General features: G+C 38.6%; 1 protein-coding gene across 2 annotated transcripts in view; it reads left to right on the plus strand.

The window, feature by feature from the left end:
* The window catches only part of ATRX (ATRX chromatin remodeler), a 69749-nt gene that overhangs the window by 29448 nt on the left and 22346 nt on the right, over window positions 1-17955 (plus strand). For both annotated transcript variants that reach the window (XM_033072061.2, XM_033072063.2), the window contains 10 exons: window positions 2242-2320; window positions 8233-8363; window positions 8864-9076; window positions 10530-10623; window positions 11084-11192; window positions 11818-11997; window positions 12375-12516; window positions 12885-12994; window positions 14796-14942; window positions 15144-15321. In XM_033072061.2, the coding sequence (XP_032927952.1) occupies window positions 2242-2320; window positions 8233-8363; window positions 8864-9076; window positions 10530-10623; window positions 11084-11192; window positions 11818-11997; window positions 12375-12516; window positions 12885-12994; window positions 14796-14942; window positions 15144-15321 (1383 nt within the window). The remainder of the gene's footprint in view (window positions 1-2241; window positions 2321-8232; window positions 8364-8863; window positions 9077-10529; window positions 10624-11083; window positions 11193-11817; window positions 11998-12374; window positions 12517-12884; window positions 12995-14795; window positions 14943-15143; window positions 15322-17955) is intronic.

Consider the following 17955-nt stretch of genomic DNA (forward strand, 5'->3'; position numbering starts at 1 on the left):
AGGTGCTTTGAAAGCTCCAGGCAGTATTTACAACAGGTACTGCCTTGCAGTCCAGCTTTCCAAAGCCTGACCCTTGCCTCACCTGCTCAGGGACTTTTTAGCAGACACTGGTTGGAAAGAGTAGACAATGTAGTGAACTCAAATTATCACCTGTCTGTGCACTGGAGGGGACTCTGGAGACCTGTGGCATAGTAATATACATTTAAAAATCAAGTAGATGATTTTTATGTCTCACAAGAGCCATGTAGGCTTAGAACAGCTACTTAGAAATCTACCATTGCTTATTGATTTTATATGTTGTGTCTCTGTGCAGATAATACTGGGACTTGTAGAGCTTTTCCTTGAGTGCTGCCTTATCAATTTTCAAATTTTATCCAATTACCAATTATCAAATTTTCCCCAGTGATGTCACTGCTGGGGCAAACTGCAGATTATTCATGGTTTGCATAGTAATGAAATGGTTTCTTGCATGTGGTTGCTGCCACAGCCATTAAAACTCTCCTATAGACAGACAATTGATGGCACTCAGTGATAATTTTCAGCACCACTGGACCATCAGCAAAAAATGCCTTAAAAATGGAATTGCTCTTGTACAGTTCATGGACTTGGTATTGAAATGGCCCAAGAGGAGAAAGTTGGTTTTAATATATCAGAAAGTGTCTGAGGCATTGAGAGCTGAGGTATTGGGAGAATTGCAGGTCACAGTGGAAAGATTGGGTCAGGATTGGAGAGATGATAGCAGGGTACAAACTGAACAAGATTGGGGATGACTGACAGCAGAGTTAGACTCAGAGTGAAGTGGCTTGGTTTGGATTGGAGACAGAATGCTGAAAATGGGATATCTGAATTTCTGTCTGCAAATCACCTCAGGGGCAATTTTAGAGGAGGCTGAGCTGGATGTATGCCCAAAGGATGAGAGGCAGTGGATAAAACATTCATCAAGGAAAACTGATACAGATACTAGAAATATTCTTACACTGAGCATGGTCAAAGCTTGGAACTGGTTGCCCTGTTAAACTTTGGAGTCTTTGTCCTTGGAAATGCTCAAAACTTGACTGGCCAAGGCCCTTAAATAACTGACCTGAGCTTGGAGTTTACTTTGAGGATGGAGTTGGAATAGAGGATGTCCAGATGTCTCTTTGAGCTTTAGTTATCATTTGATTCTGTGAAATTCTGCCTGTGTTAAGAGTATTTTCAGAGGAGAATAATGTGGTCTTTGTCTGCAGTTTGCTTTTGGTTTAATAGGTGAATTCATAAAATAAAGGAGTCTGTTCTGTATGTAGATTGATCATTGAGTGAGACTTGGGATCTGGTTTAACCAGCAGGATACCTTTATTTATCTACATGAGGGACCTTCTGTGATCACCTAGAGTGTTCCCCTTGTAGCCTTGTTTTAGTCCAGCCTCGTTTTAGTCCAGTCCTCACAGATAGAATACATACAGAAATTATGAATGAGGGGATCTCAGCTCATTAGGTTTAAGAGGTTTCTTTCCTTTAATTTCACTACCTAGCAGGTTTGTGTGACTTGTATAGAGGACAAAAAAAAGAGAGAAAAGCAAGGGGAGAGGTCTGGGAATGTGCTAGAAACAATCCAAATTGCTCAGCCCAGCCAGGAGAGTGCAGAGGAGCTCAAGGGCAGGAGTCACACTGTGCTGTTCCTTCTCTGTCACATGTCCTACGCTGTTGGTGTTGATGTCCTTTGTACATGAGACAATGCCATGCAGTGAAGCTGAGGTTGGATATTTGCAGTAAGGATAGCGTGTGGAGTTCTCAAAATACAACTTTTTACACACACTCATAGTGTGAAAGCAAAAGGAAGGATTGGTGTTCTCCAGTACTTGTCTCCTGGCAGCAGGGAAGCCCATGGGCTTGGGAAGCAGTTCTGTCCTGTATTTGTTTGTGCCTTCTTTTCAGTTTGCCCAAACTCACTAGTGGAGCTTCTGACAGAGCAAACAACCTGTTAGGAGACTTATTTCTGAATCATGAGTAGAGTATTTAGTCTCATGTTTTAGTGTAAAATCCCAAATTCACAGTATGTAATTAGGAACAAGTTGTGTGTTGTAGCAAGCAACAAATTGGAAAAACTAGATTTATTTTCATTTGTCAAGACAGGTAACTGATAGAAAGTGTTCCCAAGCTGTTTTTGAATGGGGATTGTTGATGGAGATGCCATTCATGTGCTGTGCTGTTTGTTGTCGGATTTACACGTATTAAGTATTTCCTGTTGGGCTTTCTTTCCAGGAGATGAGGGAGAGGCTCTAGCAAGGACTATCCCAATGGAGGAGGAGGAAGATGATGATGATGACGACCCTGAGAATAGGTATGATACCCTCCATAAGGACTTAAAAACGATTATAACACACCCTAGGCATGGGCGCAAACCGGCGCAACGGAGGAGCAAGCAGGTGGTAAAAGGCACGGCTGCCTGCCGCGTAAAGACTCGCGCACGGGCCTCCCGCAAGTGTGAACTCGGGGCCAGAAAACAGAGGCCCAGAGCCAGGAATGCAAAGCAAATGTCTAGAAGTGGTAGCTGACACACCTGGCTAGGGGGTGTTCTATAAGCACTGCTGTCCCGCTGGGGTTCCTGGTGCGTGTGGGTGGGTGGTGACAAGGGTTTTGCAGGCAGGTTAAAAGCTGCTGCTGCTGCTGCTTAAATGTGAATTTTAGTTAGTTGGGGGGAATGGAAGGGGACAGTTTGCATCTGTACAATATGCAGTGCTGAAATATTTTCAGAATGAATTTGGTTATTACTGTTACTTCATATGCTTTTTAATTGAAAATGCCTTTTCTCAATAAAGAGAAAGCACAAATGTGGGAAAAACCATATTAGATATTTTCAGCTGTTAATTCAACTGAGTTTTAATCCACTAAAAAGTACCTGAAGTGACTAATGTGAGTTAAGGCCATGATTCTACAAGTACTTGGCGTAGGCTCAACTGGTATCAAAGAGACTAATTATATATTTTAAGTCTGCATAGATATTTTCAGAATTGTGGCTTATATGTATTGCTTCAGTTTGGAATTCAATAAAAAAGAATCTCTGTAAGATACAGTTAGCTAAGACATGTCATATTTTACCAGTACCATTGTAGCTATCAAAATTAACCTGGCTAGAAATGTAAAAGCTTCATTTCCTAAATGCACAACATGAAGTATGGTTCAGCTCTGAGCCACAGGTTCCTTTTGAAAGTTACTGTAGTCAGACTGAAGAGCTGCTCAACAAATTTTTATACAGTGTTTCAGAAACTGATTTTTTTGTAGTTGTTTTGGCCATATAGCATGTGTGGGACCAGTTGCTGGTGGAGTCGTGTGGGACCAGTTGCTGGTGGAGTCTTTTTCTGCTTCTGAGCCTTACTAGTTTAGAATATGGAATTTTGTTTCACAGAGTTGTATGCTTTGATATGTGGCTGAAGCAAATTTGAAAAACACTGTTTTCTGTCCTTTACAGACCTCAGTTTGGCATCAAAATGCTGCTGCTGAATTAGTTCTTGTGTGTTTTCAGTCATCAAATTTTACCCGGTAATTCAGCTCTTTAAAGAAAGATGCTTTTTAGGGACTTGACAGCACAGGGTCATAAGCAGAACATGTAAACTTTAAAAAATTCTGCTTTAATTTCAGTCCTGTTTTAATTTCTTTTTTTCCTTATTTTTTATTCTTTTTTTTGTTGTTGTGAGTTTCTGGTTGAAACTAAACCAATACACTTCTGTCAGAAGTTCAGTATTTACAGCACAAACATTTCTGACAGAACTCAATTGTGATTTAGTGTAAGAATTATGTTGGGAAATGAATGCACTTAATTGATAACAAACAGTAATATAAATTTGGGCTTTAAAAATCAGTTTCTGTACTTTGCTTTGAAAATGCCTCTTTGTTAAGTTTTTAAAGGGTTGTTTTGAACATCTATTTCTGAGATGGGGAGGTATTTTGTCAATAAACAGTGTTGTTCACCTTCAGACATGTTAACTGGTAATGCAGTCTGACTTTGCCTTCTTCGTGTGTTGTACTTGGCACCAAAATCAGAGCTGTAAACTGTAAAAAGATGGAACAAATTTGGGGAAGTTAAAAACTTGTTCTTCTGTTTACTCAACACAAAGTGTTTAAATAGTTTACCTACTGATTCAGAGAAGTTGCCTATTTTCTTCCAGGCCAAAGAGGGTACCTCGTACCTGCTGGGTGTTTGTAGTGTGGGAACTCTCCTGTTTGCAAGTCTCTAGTTTAGATGTTCTGTTATTTGCATACCTGAGGATGTGCATGAAATGAATATTAATAGCCTTGAAATCATCTTTTTGCCAAAATGCAATATCCAAGTGGGTCATACTATGCCATACAGTGCTGTATGCTTTCATCTTCTGTTGTGTAACTATTATTGGTCCTTCTGATCTTTTAAATGGTACTGTTTGATATGTTTGCAGTAGTTCTGTTTATTAAGAAGTTAATAGTGTATTTAATGCAGAATGCCTTTAAGTATTTGATGGTTACAATAAATTTTTGTAAAACGTTTTTCTTGTCCAAGCATTTAATTTAATCCAACTCTGACAGCTTGAAAATGAGCCTCTTTCAACAAAGACAGCACAGTATTTAAAACAACCCTTTTTTTTAGATATGTATGACATTTCATCCAAATAGTAATGTCTTACAATATATTTTAAGGGGTTCTAAATTTTCTAGTGGTATCCTGAAGGCCCATTTGAGCCAGTAGTGCTCTAGCTGGAGTTCTGGTGGCTTTTATTAGCCAGATCCCACCATCCTCCCCCACCCAAGGGCTGGTATCAGGCAACCTTATTTCTACATAAAAATAGTAGGTATTTATGAACACTGAGTGTGAGTTGATGTAATCTAATTGGTAATAAAACATCCCAATCATGAACTAAAATTTAAAATCATGGCTTTTTAAGAAAAAGGATTTTTACAGTGGTAGCATTGTCTCACCAAGACTTTGAGCAATCTCATTGTATTGGCACTGTAAAATTCTTGAACAAGAATGGTGCAAATTACCTTGGGGGCTTAACTCCACATGCTGAGAGCTTGCACCTACTGCCCCAGTTGTGCTGCAATGTCTGAAGGAGCTTTTAAAGTAGTCCTGCAGTGTAACCAAGCAACCCCCAGGTCATTTCCAGTCTGCCTCTTGTGAAATCTCTTTTCTTTTAGCACAGCTTAAAAATCCGTAGTAATCAATTCATTGTTTAGAAGTGTATTCTGCTGGTGTTGTTCTTACAGAGGGGAAATACCTTTAAATCCCAGTTGATACAAACTTGTGCATATATGCTATTATTTTATTCTAGAGTTGTTTTTGTGAGTCCTGGTTGAGTTTACAGCCCCATTCTGTGAGGCACTGGATAAATGCGTGTTGGGAGAGTGCCCTTCATACAAATGTCACCATGAGTTTAGATAAGATGGAGTGGGGCAACATGACATGCTCCAGGTCACAGCAGATCAGTGCAGGAATGAGTAAAATCCAGGGATTTTTCAATATTATTTTCTTTTTTGCTTTATTTTTTGCTGCCAAAACCCTGTGCTGGAGGTCATATGGCTCTCTGTGCCTCTTAATTAAATCCATTGCTGGTGCTCAAGTGTTACATCTGAATGGCCAAGAATCTTTTATGTCCTTGACCTGAGAATATATTACATTGCCTTTTGATTTCCATTCTTTGCTCTGGAAGAATACGAGTGAGGGAATTTCACACTATCATAGCTTGTTTTTCTTGCTGCTATTCCTGCAAATACTAAAATGTTAAAGCTGCCATGTGAAGTTTCTTAGCTTGGAAACTTTGGGACTTTAAATGGATTTTATAATAAAATAGAAATATGTGTTATCCTGGTCAACACCTGTTGTGGTTTAATTGGAACCCAGCTTCCAGAGTCCAGTACTCAATTTATAATAATTCATATAAACTGTTTGTTACATCAGTCATTTGTCACGTGCTTTTACAAGGCCTGATCTCTTTAATGTTGCTTACACTTAATCATTCTGATCAGATATGAAGTTAACTAAAGATTGACATCTTTTAAATCTTGAACATCTTAATAATATCTCACTTTTTTTGCCTAAATTCATGCCAGTAAATGCATTGAAGAAAATGCAGTTTTGCTCACTAACGAACAGTCCCAGCTCAATTTGGTTGCAAGTGGTTGAGTCTTTATCCTAGATAAAAACCAGGATTAATTTTCTATCATAGCAATAACTTCTTAATCAATATTATTATAAATAATTAGCAACTAATCAGTTTACCCAATCTGGTTGTTGGTTATGCTGGTGATTAATAGAAAAATGAGAGCATCTTCTCTTTTTGGATGATAGATTTTGTGCATGGTCTTTTTAGGTGTTAGATACATTTGCTGTTTGCTAATTCTCTTAAAAAATACTTCATTAAAGAAAAAGTTAAAATGAAGGTCCTGTTTTGCTAAGAGCCAAAGTCAGCCTTTTAAAGGTGACTTGTGTAGAGGTAAGTATTGCCATGCACAAGCTGTGTTAACTTTGCTGATGCACTTGCCAAAATAAGTCAAGGGCAGGACTTGCAGGATTCGATTTCAGTTTTTTTCAGATCTTTTAGGGTTTTTTTCTTTTGCAAAACTTTGGGTTTGTATTAAACCAGACAAGTAGCCAGACCACTGCTCTCTGTGTTTTCTGGAGTAGGAGTCAAGGTTAATAATTTATGTTAAAAGCTGTTAAAGGGAAGCCAGCTTGTGACATTCCAAGCAGTTTCATTTTGAAGAAAAAGTTCTGACCATTAAGAGATGGAAGAATTACAGTCTGAATTTCTTATATGAGAAGCTGTTTATTTCTATTGCTGTTACACATGATGTGCTGGGTTTAAAAAAAAAATCAACAACCAACCAAACCCTAAATCCCTTTTCTAAATATCCTCTGGGAGGGCCTAATGCAAAAAGCATTTGGAAGAGGATGTTGCTTATCTGTGGACTTTAGTAAGTTTTGTTTGTGTTCATGCTGTGATTTTTTGATGTGGAATTGAAGTTCTCCAAGGGTACTGCTTGGTAAAGTTTTAATCAGCTTTTTCTTCTCAAGAGAGAGGGGGAGGGTGTGTTTTGAATGCTGATGGATGGTCTGACTCACTGAACAATCTGAAATGTTTATTAAACTGTTTTGCTTCCATCTTTTAATAATAACCGAATATAAATTAGTGTGAGAGTGTTTTAAAAAAATCTGTACTGTTGCTCAAAAACTAGAAAATACTGTGTGGAGTGTCAGGAAAGATAGCTTGGGAAGATTCCCTTTGAAAAATTATTTTGTTTTAGGGAGGCATTGCAGGCTGGAAAATGAAATACTGATTAAAAGCCGATTTGTGCTCCATAGAAGTCGCAACTCAGTTTTCTGTTGTAAGGGAAGCTTTGCTTGAGAGATCCCTGTTCCTTTGCCATTCCCAAGTGAAACCTGGCTTGGGGCTCAGTTCCATGGTTGTTTTGAGCTGTTGTTTTGATTGGTGGGAGAGCTTTCCCATCCTGAGCTATGTACACCCATTAATTCTCCCAAAAGGCAAGACAGATGAGGTTTCACCTAGAAAACACAAATGTATTTAAAATGGATGACCTCAGAATGGAAACTGTAGTATTCCTGAAATTTATATGAGGAAGAACTGGTTTATTTTTTTTCCCTTGAAGTGCAAGTACTCTAAGTCCACTATTTTCCTGTGCTTTTGACATACATGCCTTGAGTAGATTGAGACAAGATTTTTATGTTTGTAAAGAAATAATTTTTCCATAGTTACTTGTGCATTAGCTGGAAACTTGTTCTGCAGTGAAACATGGGAAGCTGAGTGGACAGTTTGTGGAGCAGGAAATAAGATGATAATCTTTATCTAAAATTAAGGTCCTGTAGTGTTGGTCAGACTTTTTGGATATAAACACATAAGGATTTTTGCAAGAGCTGCTGTAAGGCAAGTGCTTGTGGTTAGTTATCCAGATAGACCATGAATAAAATGAAATCTCTAAGTCAGTGCATTTTATAACTATTTCAACTCTGCTGTAAAGCAAGAAACTTCTTTTAAAGAAACTTTATACAAACCTGCTTTCTAAAGAAAGTCAGCACAATTACATTTAATATGAGATTTTTGCTGATAGATCCTGTCTTGCCACAATGACTTTTCATCACGTGTCTTTTTTTTTGTTCAGCTTTCAGCCCTTTTTTTGAAGTTCTGAATGGTGTAGGATTACACTTGTCATTCATAGATTTACTTGAACAATGGAATAAATAGTGTTTTCTGTTTTACTTCAAAGAATTGCCAAGAAAATGCTTTTAGAAGAAATCAAAGCCAATCTTTCCTCTGATGAGGATACATCTTCAGATGAGCAGCCGGAGGAAGGAAAAAAGAAACCTGCAAAGCAAACTGAAAACACAGGAGATGATGGTAAGCACCAAAAAAGCATCTGGGAAAAAGTGGCACCTGTCATGGTTTCAAGGGTCACTTGGGAAAATGGTGATTGTTAAAGTTTTCAGCAAAAACTATTACTGATTTTGATATGTATTTGCCACATAGAGGCCAATGTATATGGTCATGAGGATTATAATCTCTTTTAGTTTTCTGTATGTTTATTTTTTTTGTTACAGTCTGGTTTTTGCAAGCAATTAAGAAGTCCTAGGGTTTGTGAGGGATTATTATTTATACAGAACAGTAAGTCCTACAAGTGTATAGGAGAGATTTGGCTGACACACTCACTGGAAAAGGCATTCCAAGCATTCAGGCAGTGGGAAATTCTAAACATTTGAGGAAACTGGTATGTTGTTGCTTGTATTCCCTGGAAAAGCACAGGATTTAGCCTAAATTCATTCAGATTTTAATTCTTGCCCAGTTTATGTAAGATAAGAAAGTGACTGGTATGCACATGGTACTGACTCTTGGTGTGACAGGAGAGAAGGGGAAGGAAGACAAGAAGTCTGAAAAGGAAGAAGGTGATTCTGAGTCGGATTCAGAGGAAGAAGAAACATCCAAGAAGCCCAGATACAGACACAGACTGCTGAGGCACAAGCTCACCGTGAGTGATGGGGAGTCTGGAGAAGAAAAGAAGGCAGTGAAGCCAAAAGACAAAAAGGAAGGGGGGAAGCGAAGAAATAGAAGGAAAGGTACACAATCCATGATCCACATCTTCTTTTTTTGGTCATAAAAAGTACTTCTGGAAAACAAATCCAGAGCTTGTCAGAGTGGAGATCTCAGTCGGGATTTTAAAATCCCTGTATAAATTTCCTTGTGTATGAAGTCTAGAATTCCCTTATATTTTTTTGATAAATAGCTTTATTTGAATTGTTGAATACAAGTGCAGCTCTGTCCACTTGCTGTATCTTTTGAATTGGATTAATCCTGTGGAGTCTTAGAATATCCATCCTAAACAGCAGAGACAAGCCCAGAATGTCTAAATCTGGGGAAATCAGTCTTGTCCTTTATGTAATTGCTCTCTTGGGCTGGCAGTAGTGCCCGAGGGATGTGTCCATGCTGCAATTGCAGTGGAGCAGGCTGGGGCTGAGCACCAGATGGCACTGTGAAATGAGCCTGGGCTGGAGATTCATTGTTGCAGGCAGGAACAACGAACCTGTGGGTGTTTCCTGGCCAGGAAAGGTGCACTGGCCTTCTCTGATCCCTGAGTTGCACTAATGCCAGCCAGCTTTTGTGGTCTTCCACTGAATACAAATGTAAAGTGATTTGTTTAGCATTTTCCTCCATGAAAACTCATTTTTATCTGTTTTTGCATAGCCATGTTTTTCCTCCCTTACAGGATTAAAACTCTACGTACAGCATTTCATGCAGGAGGGTAACTGTAAATTACCTTTGAATTAGTGTGCAAATAAGAGGCAGCTCAGGGTTCTTCAGTGCAAACCTCTGAAGCTGACTGCCCTCAAACAGAATATATTTGATTTCAGTTTGCCCTTTTTAGCCCTTATGTTATTAGTGTTACCTTTCCCATGTACGTAGATCACCTCATGTTTTAAGCCTTGTCATTCAAAAAACAATTAAACTTTCCTCTGTGTTCAAGGTCAAGCTGAAATTAAAGGTGTTAAATGCCACACTGATGTCTTCATTACCTAAAAATGCCAGTGAGAGCTCCTCAAAGTGGTTAGGAGAGTATTGCTAATGCTACTCTTTTAAGTTTATTTTTAATTGCTTTTTGAGGCAGTTTTGAGCTTGCATTACCTGAAAAAATGCCAGACCATAAATATAGCCATGCAATTTTACATTTTGTGTGTAAATAAGGGCCCTTTTTCTCAGAGTATGGTTATAAAATGACATGTAAAACACTTGAAACAAAAGCTTGTTTAACTAAAAATCACCTTTTATTTTCTGAAGTTCCATATTGTTCCCCACAGTTTTCCTCTGTCATTTAATGCTCTCTGCCATTTGCTTGTAAAACAAATGTAGATGGTCATGCATAAGGACCCCTTTTATCTCTTGCTTCTTATAAATATAGGTCCCATATTGTCTGAAATGAACCTTGGCAATGCTTGTTGCTCTTAAGTTATGCAGTGAGGAGCTGCTGGTTTTGCAGTGATGAAAAATGAAATAAATGTTCCTTTATTTTCCAAGTGAGCAGTGATGACTCGAATGACTCTGAGTTCCAAGAGTCTGCAGTGAGTGAAGAGGTCAGTGAGTCTGAGGATGACCAAAGGCCAAGGACAAGGTATGAATAAAACTGAACTGTTTTTACCCTGTGTTTATTTTGGGTTTTAATACTGCAGTTTATGCAGGGAAATGGTAAAAGTTAAAACCCTTGATGATTATTGTCTGTAGGAATTACAGAATGTTAATTTATTTTGCAGCAAATGTGGGAATTTTGAATTTGTACCACAGCAGGGGATACACAACAATATGCTGAACCAGTACAATGGACATTTTAATGCCAAATACATCACTGTCAACTGATGGATTGCAGTATAAAGTTCTGAGATTCTGTAGGGTTTTCTCATTGCTCTGTGTATCCAGTGGGCTGAGCAGGAAGGATTTTGGAAGTCAACCCTAAGTGCACAAAAGGAGTGCATATGTTATTAATTATTAATGTAGTACTCCTCTACCACTGTTTTTCAGTGATGCAGAGGATTATTATGGTTAATCAGTAATATTGCCTTTTTGCTTTTTAACAGATCTGCCAAAAAAGCTGAAGCAGAAGAAAACCAGCGCAGCTACAAACAGAAAAAGAAACGAAGGAGGATAAAGGTTCAGGAGGATTCATCGAGTGAAAATGAGAATAAGGTGCTGTATCATGTTTTGAAGTAATAAATAGGGAGTTCCTGTCTCTCTGCCAGCTGCTCAGGGTATCTCAAACAAAAGCTCTGCACAAAAGACAGTAAGAAATTAAAACATTTCTCAATGTCAATTCAGGCTGATATTTGTAAAATGCCACCACTGTGGAGGTAAAACATTTTGTTGAACTAAAACTTTTCCTCTCTAGATCTTGATAAAAATGCATGATATTGAGCTAAATGGAACTTTTAATCTAAATGTAGATGAGACAAGTTGTAGGTTAAGGCTTTGGTAGTGTTGGGGTTTCTTTTCCTGTGTAGTGTAGGTAAGGGCTGATCCGATTTAGCCCCAGTGTAGCAGGAAAAAAGTGCTTTATTAATAATCATTAGTTACTCTGAAATGATAACAGTACCTTCAGTACTGCCTTTGCACAGCTGGGCTTATCTTTGATAGAATGCATTACAGTTAAGGTGCCACTTCTTTTGTCAGACTTTTTTAAAAGGCCTTTTTTTTCTTATTAGCTGAACTTCACCTGAGTGTGTAAGAATTTCTGGGAGCTTGTCTAAGAAAGAAGGGTTTGATGGTTTGTGCCATGATTTTCTTGCTAATGCATTCTTTATTTAATTTCTAATAGAGTAAGTCTGAGAATGAAGACAATGATGACTCAAAATCTCCTGGAAAAGGCAGGAAGAAAATCAGGAAAATTATTAAAGATGATAAGCTCAGAACAGAAACACAAAATGCACTTAAAGAAGAAGAAGAAAGAAGAAAACGAATAGCAGAGAGAGAACGGGAGAGAGAGAAATTGAGAGAGGTATGGTCTGCTTTCTGTGTAAAATTCTGTGAACTTGAATTCCTGATGATGTTTAAGATGATAAATTTCAACCTCAGTGTAATTTGATAAATAGTTTTTGAGAACTGCTTACAGCCTTGTAAGCCACAAGTTTTGTCTGCAGTTTCCTGCAGGTTGACCTTGGTAAGTTTTATTTGACTGCTCTGACCTTAGAAAGTTGTTCCAGTTTCCTGCTTCTTCACTGCAGTGCCAGAGTAAGTTGTGATGGAGTTAAGAATTGAAAGTTTTTCTTTATTAAATAAATTATGACTTGCAGTTCTGGTAAATCTGAAGTGTCTCAAATGCTGGGTGTTACTCATGTGAGAATGCCCTGTTTGATGCCCTGTTTCTCTTTGCAGGTGATAGAGATTGAAGATGCTTCACCTCTGAAATGTCCCATTACAACCAAGCTGGTTTTAGATGAAGATGAAGAAACCAAAGAACCATTAGTGCAGGTTCACAGGAGAATAGTGACCAGACTGAAACCACACCAAGTAGATGGTAAGGAAAAAGTTTAAAGAAAAAAAAAAGGATTTTTTAATCCCGGGGGCACATTATGCAGATTGAATTAGAATAATCAAAACTCCTTAACTGGCAAAACCAGAATGGATCTTTTCCTCTCCCTGTCCAAAAAATCTGGCAATCTGCATTCTCACAGGAGTGTTTTCCAACCCAGTTGCCACCTCTTCAGTGAAGCTGTGAATATAATCAAGTTCAAGACAAAGTTCATCCCACTGGACAGAAATGAAATTATCCTGACAACTGCTTTCCTAAGAGTTATCATGATCTGAGAGATCACAGCTATCTCTTATAAGATGAAATGTAATAAAATGAATGTTTAATCAGAAAACTTTCATTAATTTCCTCAGGTGTTCAGTTCATGTGGGATTGCTGTTGTGAATCTGTAAAAAAAACCAAGACATCTCCTGGCTCTGGCTGCATTCTTGCTCACTGTATGGGCCTGGGGAAAACACTACAGGTAAGAAACAAAATTATTTCCAAGTCCTGTGTAGTTCTCTTGCAGCTCAGAACAAGAAAATAAGTACAGCTGGAACCTGTTTCTAAGACTGTGCAATAATCTTAAGCAGGTTGTGGGTTTTCTGTCCTCCTCAATTCATTTTTTCCCTTAAATTATTTATTTTCTTGACTGTTTTAAAATCAATTTGCTGCTGATAAAGTACAAGTTTATCAGATTTGGTAGTTTTTATTTTTTAATGCCAGACCTTGTGTGTGAAGTCAGATGCTGGTGGGTTTGTGGGGATTTTTGGAGTTACACAGAACTGAGGATGACCAGAGGAGCCAAGGTCACTCATGTATGACCAGTTCAGGCAAATCCAGGCTGCAGCTCTGATTGGTGCTGATGCACAGCAGGAGTTTGTCTCCAGCTCCAGCATGTCTAAAATTTGCTTTGTTTAGGGAAATGGGAGTGACAGACACAGTATTTTGACAGTCTACAATTTTACAGAACACTTCAAAAATCACCTTTGGAAGGTGCATTTTTACAGACTTGATCCTAGCTTAGGTGGTGTGGCTCTTGAGGAGTTTGGAGATTTGCAATGCTTTGCAGAACTGTTGTGTAGGGGACTTTTTCCACCTACACTTTACACACCATGCAGTTTGATTACATACTTACAGTGATCCAGGTATGTTAATGACAGTAATTTTGGCTGTAATTTCTTGATAAGCAGAGAAAGCTGTAGTTAGAAACGCCTATCAGTATAAACCATTTTGAAGGCTGGTGTTTGAAGCTGAGGTGATTGTTTTTTCCATATGTGTCCATTTGCCAGTCACTGCTGTGCTCTGTGATGCCATTTGTTGTTTAGCTCTTAAAAGAGCTGAACCAGCCACGAGTTGTAGCAGAATTTGCCAACTGTAGGGCAGGATGTCAGTGGGGATCAGGGAAATCAGGGCACTGGGGACTTGCTGACCAGGACAAAGGATTGTGCTTATGAGACTTCCTGGGTGGTTTTGTTTTACACAGAACCACCAGCAGATCTTCTTCTTTTAAAATCACTTTGCTGCCCAGCATTCCAAGCACAGTCATGCAGTTTAAAATTCCTCTATTAAACCAGAGTTTCCAGATACTCAGATTTGATGTAGAAAGAACTTGTGTTGTACTTCCAAAGCCCAGTGGGAGAGCTGGAGCTGCCATGGGATCACTGACTCTCCCCTAGTCCTGCCTTTGACTGCTACTGCTCTGAACAGGCAGCCCAGCAGAAACACTGAGTGACACCAAAATATTTGGGGTTTTTCCCAGCCCCAAGGAGATGCTGTCATCCTCAGTATACAGCCAGGCTGACTGCAAGGTGAATCCTTGGAAAACACTGCTGCAGAGCTCTACTGAGAGAATTTGCCTTGAAATACCTTGAAAAAAGTGTGGTAAACTGCTTTAAGACTGAAGTTCACTTTTAAGAAACTTGACTGTTAATTTTTTTTATGTTTGGGACAAATGTTGGGAGAAAGCTTAAAAACTATGTCATAAAAGTGTTTAATTTATGAAAATGGCTGATGAAATGTCAAGGAAGGGTTTTCTATTAAATCATTCAGCAATTCAAAAATATCTCAGTATGTGAAGGGTGTGTTCAGCCATGGAACACAGAGTAAGGAATGTATGAACTCCAAATGCACCTGTATGAAATTTAATTAAAAATTCTATTTGTTTAACCAAAAACTATATTGAAACATGACTGTTGTTGGTAATTTAATTACATAATTGAATAGCTAACCTTTCTCTCTTTCCTGGTGTTTATTTGGTGTTCTGCCTGTTTTTTCTCTTGCAGGTAGTAAGTTTTCTCCACACAGTCTTGCTGTGTGACAAACTGGATTTTCGGACAGCTCTGGTCGTGTGTCCACTCAACACTGCCTTGAACTGGCTGAATGAGTTTGAAAAATGGCAAGAAGGTTTAGAAGATGAGGAAAAACTTGATGTAAGACGCTTAGAAAGATTTCTTCCTGATACAACTGGATGATTTGCATAATTGGGAAGCTCTACCACCTAAAATAAAGACTAAGAAATGTGCTTTAATGATGTGAAAAATCTACTTGCATTAATACAGCCGAAGTATTAAAAGTTAGACCACTGTTGAATATTTTAAGAGGAATTAAAGGGTTCTTTTCCCCTTTGGAAGGTCTATGAGCTGGCAACTGTGAAAAGGCCTCAGGAGAGGAGCTACATGCTGCAGCAGTGGCAGGATGATGGAGGTGTGATGATCATTGGCTACGAGATGTACCGAAACCTGGCACAAGGCAGGAATGTGAAGAGTAGAAAACTTAAAGAAATATTTAATAAAGCTTTAGTCGATCCAGGTAAGTGAAAATTTATACAGGTTGTATAGTTTGGATTTCCAGGTTTATGTATACCAGCCAAGAAAATAAATAGTGTTGGTAAGATTCAGCAGTTTTTCTTCGTTGGCTTTTGCTCTGTTACAGAAATTTGTTCAGAATCAACCCCATCTGCTTTTGTAAATAAATTTCTGTCTTTTCTGTTAAATCAAATACAAGGAATATATTCTAGAAACTTTTCCTGTTAAGTGTTTTTATTTGCTGGCTTTGCTTCCTCTGCAAAGTACAGTAATTTCACAATTATAAGCCACACCATTTTGACTAAAATTTTGGTCTGAACCCGAAGTGCGGCTTATAATCAGGTGCGGCTTATATATGGACAAAGAACAAAAAGTTGCTGTTTTAGTTTGGAGGACAGGTGTCTGCTGAGAAAGGCAGGAACTTCTCTTTGAAATGGAGAATGTTAACCCCCTCCCTCCAAATTATTATAATTTTGAAATCAAGGGGCTCTCAGGCAAAGATATGGGAATTAGGAATAACAGTTCTTTACTAGGGAAATTAAAATAGAAATACAGTACTACAAAGAAACAAACTCCAAACCCTGACAAAGTCAGAGTACAACCTGACACCCGTCAGGCAGGGTGTTGGTAGCGGTCCCATTCCATGGTGGCTGCATCCTCCTGCAGTGACAGATGTGGCTCAGTTGGAGCAGTGCTCCTGTACAAGGTGCAGTTTCCCTCCGGAGGTCCAGTGGTGATGTGGAGAAATCCGGTTTTCCTCTGGAGTCCAGTGGAGAAAGGGGCTCCCTTAGTGTCCCCAAACCTCTGTTTTTATCTTGGTAAGAAATGTTGGGCTCTTCTGCCTGGCTGGAGCAACTTCCAATGGGATGTAGTAATTTTATCAGTCACACAGTGGGACTCAATGGCCATTAGCAGACAATGACTGGCTGGAGGAAGGATGGGTTGTGAAAAGATAAAGAACAATGCCCTGCTTGGTTTCAGTGGATGGCCCATTAGCAGAATATCTGCTGTTGAGATAAGGATCACTGCCCCCACCCTCAACAGATGGTGATAGAATAGATACCTTTTATCACACTCTGTATTGTGATGTGGGGTTTATAATCAGGTGTGGCTTATGTATGGACAAAGAATGAAAAGTTGCTGGCACCTGGAAGTGCGGCTTATACTCAGTGCAGCTTATAATTGTGAAATTACTGTAATTGGAGGTGTCTGTTGGGGACCCAGGGCTGTTTTAATCTAATTTGTTACAACCACAGGCTGTATTGTCCTTGATGGTAATCTACCACAAACTACACATGAAAATAGTATTCAATGTACCTTAGAAGTGTGAAACAACAAGTGTTAATGAAGTGCTAATTAAGGGAATGCAGATAAAGCAGTTAATTATTTTTTCAGTCTGGTTTGAGCTGGGCTGAATTTAGCAAACTTTGTCAACATGTAGGGAAACACTTGAAAGTATTCCAAGTTGATATAACTGATTTCTCAAGTGGTCACCAAAAAGGACTAAAAATTTTAGGATTAGGAAGATTCATCATAATAGCAAAATTTCTAAATTCTGAACTGGCAGCTGATACCTGAAAATAATTAGGGTTATGCAGGATGTCTTAAAAACTGAGATTTAAAAGTTTGTACAACTTTGCTGTACTGTTGATCTTTCTCCTTGAGAATGCAGGTATGGAAGGCAGAGTAAGTGGAGCTGGGTTTTCTTGGATTTTAGTTGTCTGATTGGACTTTACATTGACAGTATGTGATTGATTTTCTTTTTTTTCCCCCCTCTTTCTGATTGGTAATTTCTACTTGTTGAGCTTGATTTTGTGAAGTTTCCCACTAAAGTAGAGCTGTGAACTTTTTGTCTGTTAGAACAGCATTCATTCTAAGAGCAGAAATAACTTCATGGTTATTGGCATTGGCCAAGTGGAATTGGTATCTTCAGCTCTGCAGAAAGGCTGTTGGAGCAGCTAAAATATTAATTAATTTTCTGCCAGCTTGACTAAGTCATGCAATGGCTGTGGAGTCAGGGAAGCTCCAGTACAGCAGCTGATGAACTGTTTTAATTATTTTTGTTGAGATATAATGTGTTGATTCCACACACATCATTTAAGCAGTGAAGCAAATGCACTTATTGCCTAATGGGTTTTTCTGACTTTTACCTGAGATGTAGTTATTAAGAACAAAAAAAACCCCAACAACAAACCAAAAACAAAAATAGAGGGGGGAACCCTGTTCTGTCACTGCTTTTCTGTCAGATTTTCTCAGGGTATTGCATTTATTGGGAATATTGTCAAGGAAGTAAAAGCTAAGGGAGAAAAGGTGTGAATTGCTGTCTCAAAGTAGTGGTGACAGGACAGTAATTTTGTATTTAGTGGGTCTTGTTTTGGTGCAGTGATGAAATAAAATGTTCTACAGTAATTGATTTTTGTGAGGAGTTTTTTCCTGGTGGAAAATGTAAAGGAGGGCAAACATAAGTGTTGTTACAGCAACATTGTCCCTTCATGGATTTGTGTTTGTGTAACCCCAAAAATACTGGACTGTGGAATGTTATCCTTCCCTATGCCATGCCATGGTTTTTACACCCTGCTGTGTTCTTGTTCTCTCTTCAGACACTGGGACAGAGCAGTCTTTGGGATTAGGTCATGGG

The sequence above is a fragment of the Catharus ustulatus genome, chromosome 14 (assembly GCF_009819885.2).
Source record: "Catharus ustulatus isolate bCatUst1 chromosome 14, bCatUst1.pri.v2, whole genome shotgun sequence".
NCBI lineage: Eukaryota > Metazoa > Chordata > Aves > Passeriformes > Turdidae > Catharus > Catharus ustulatus.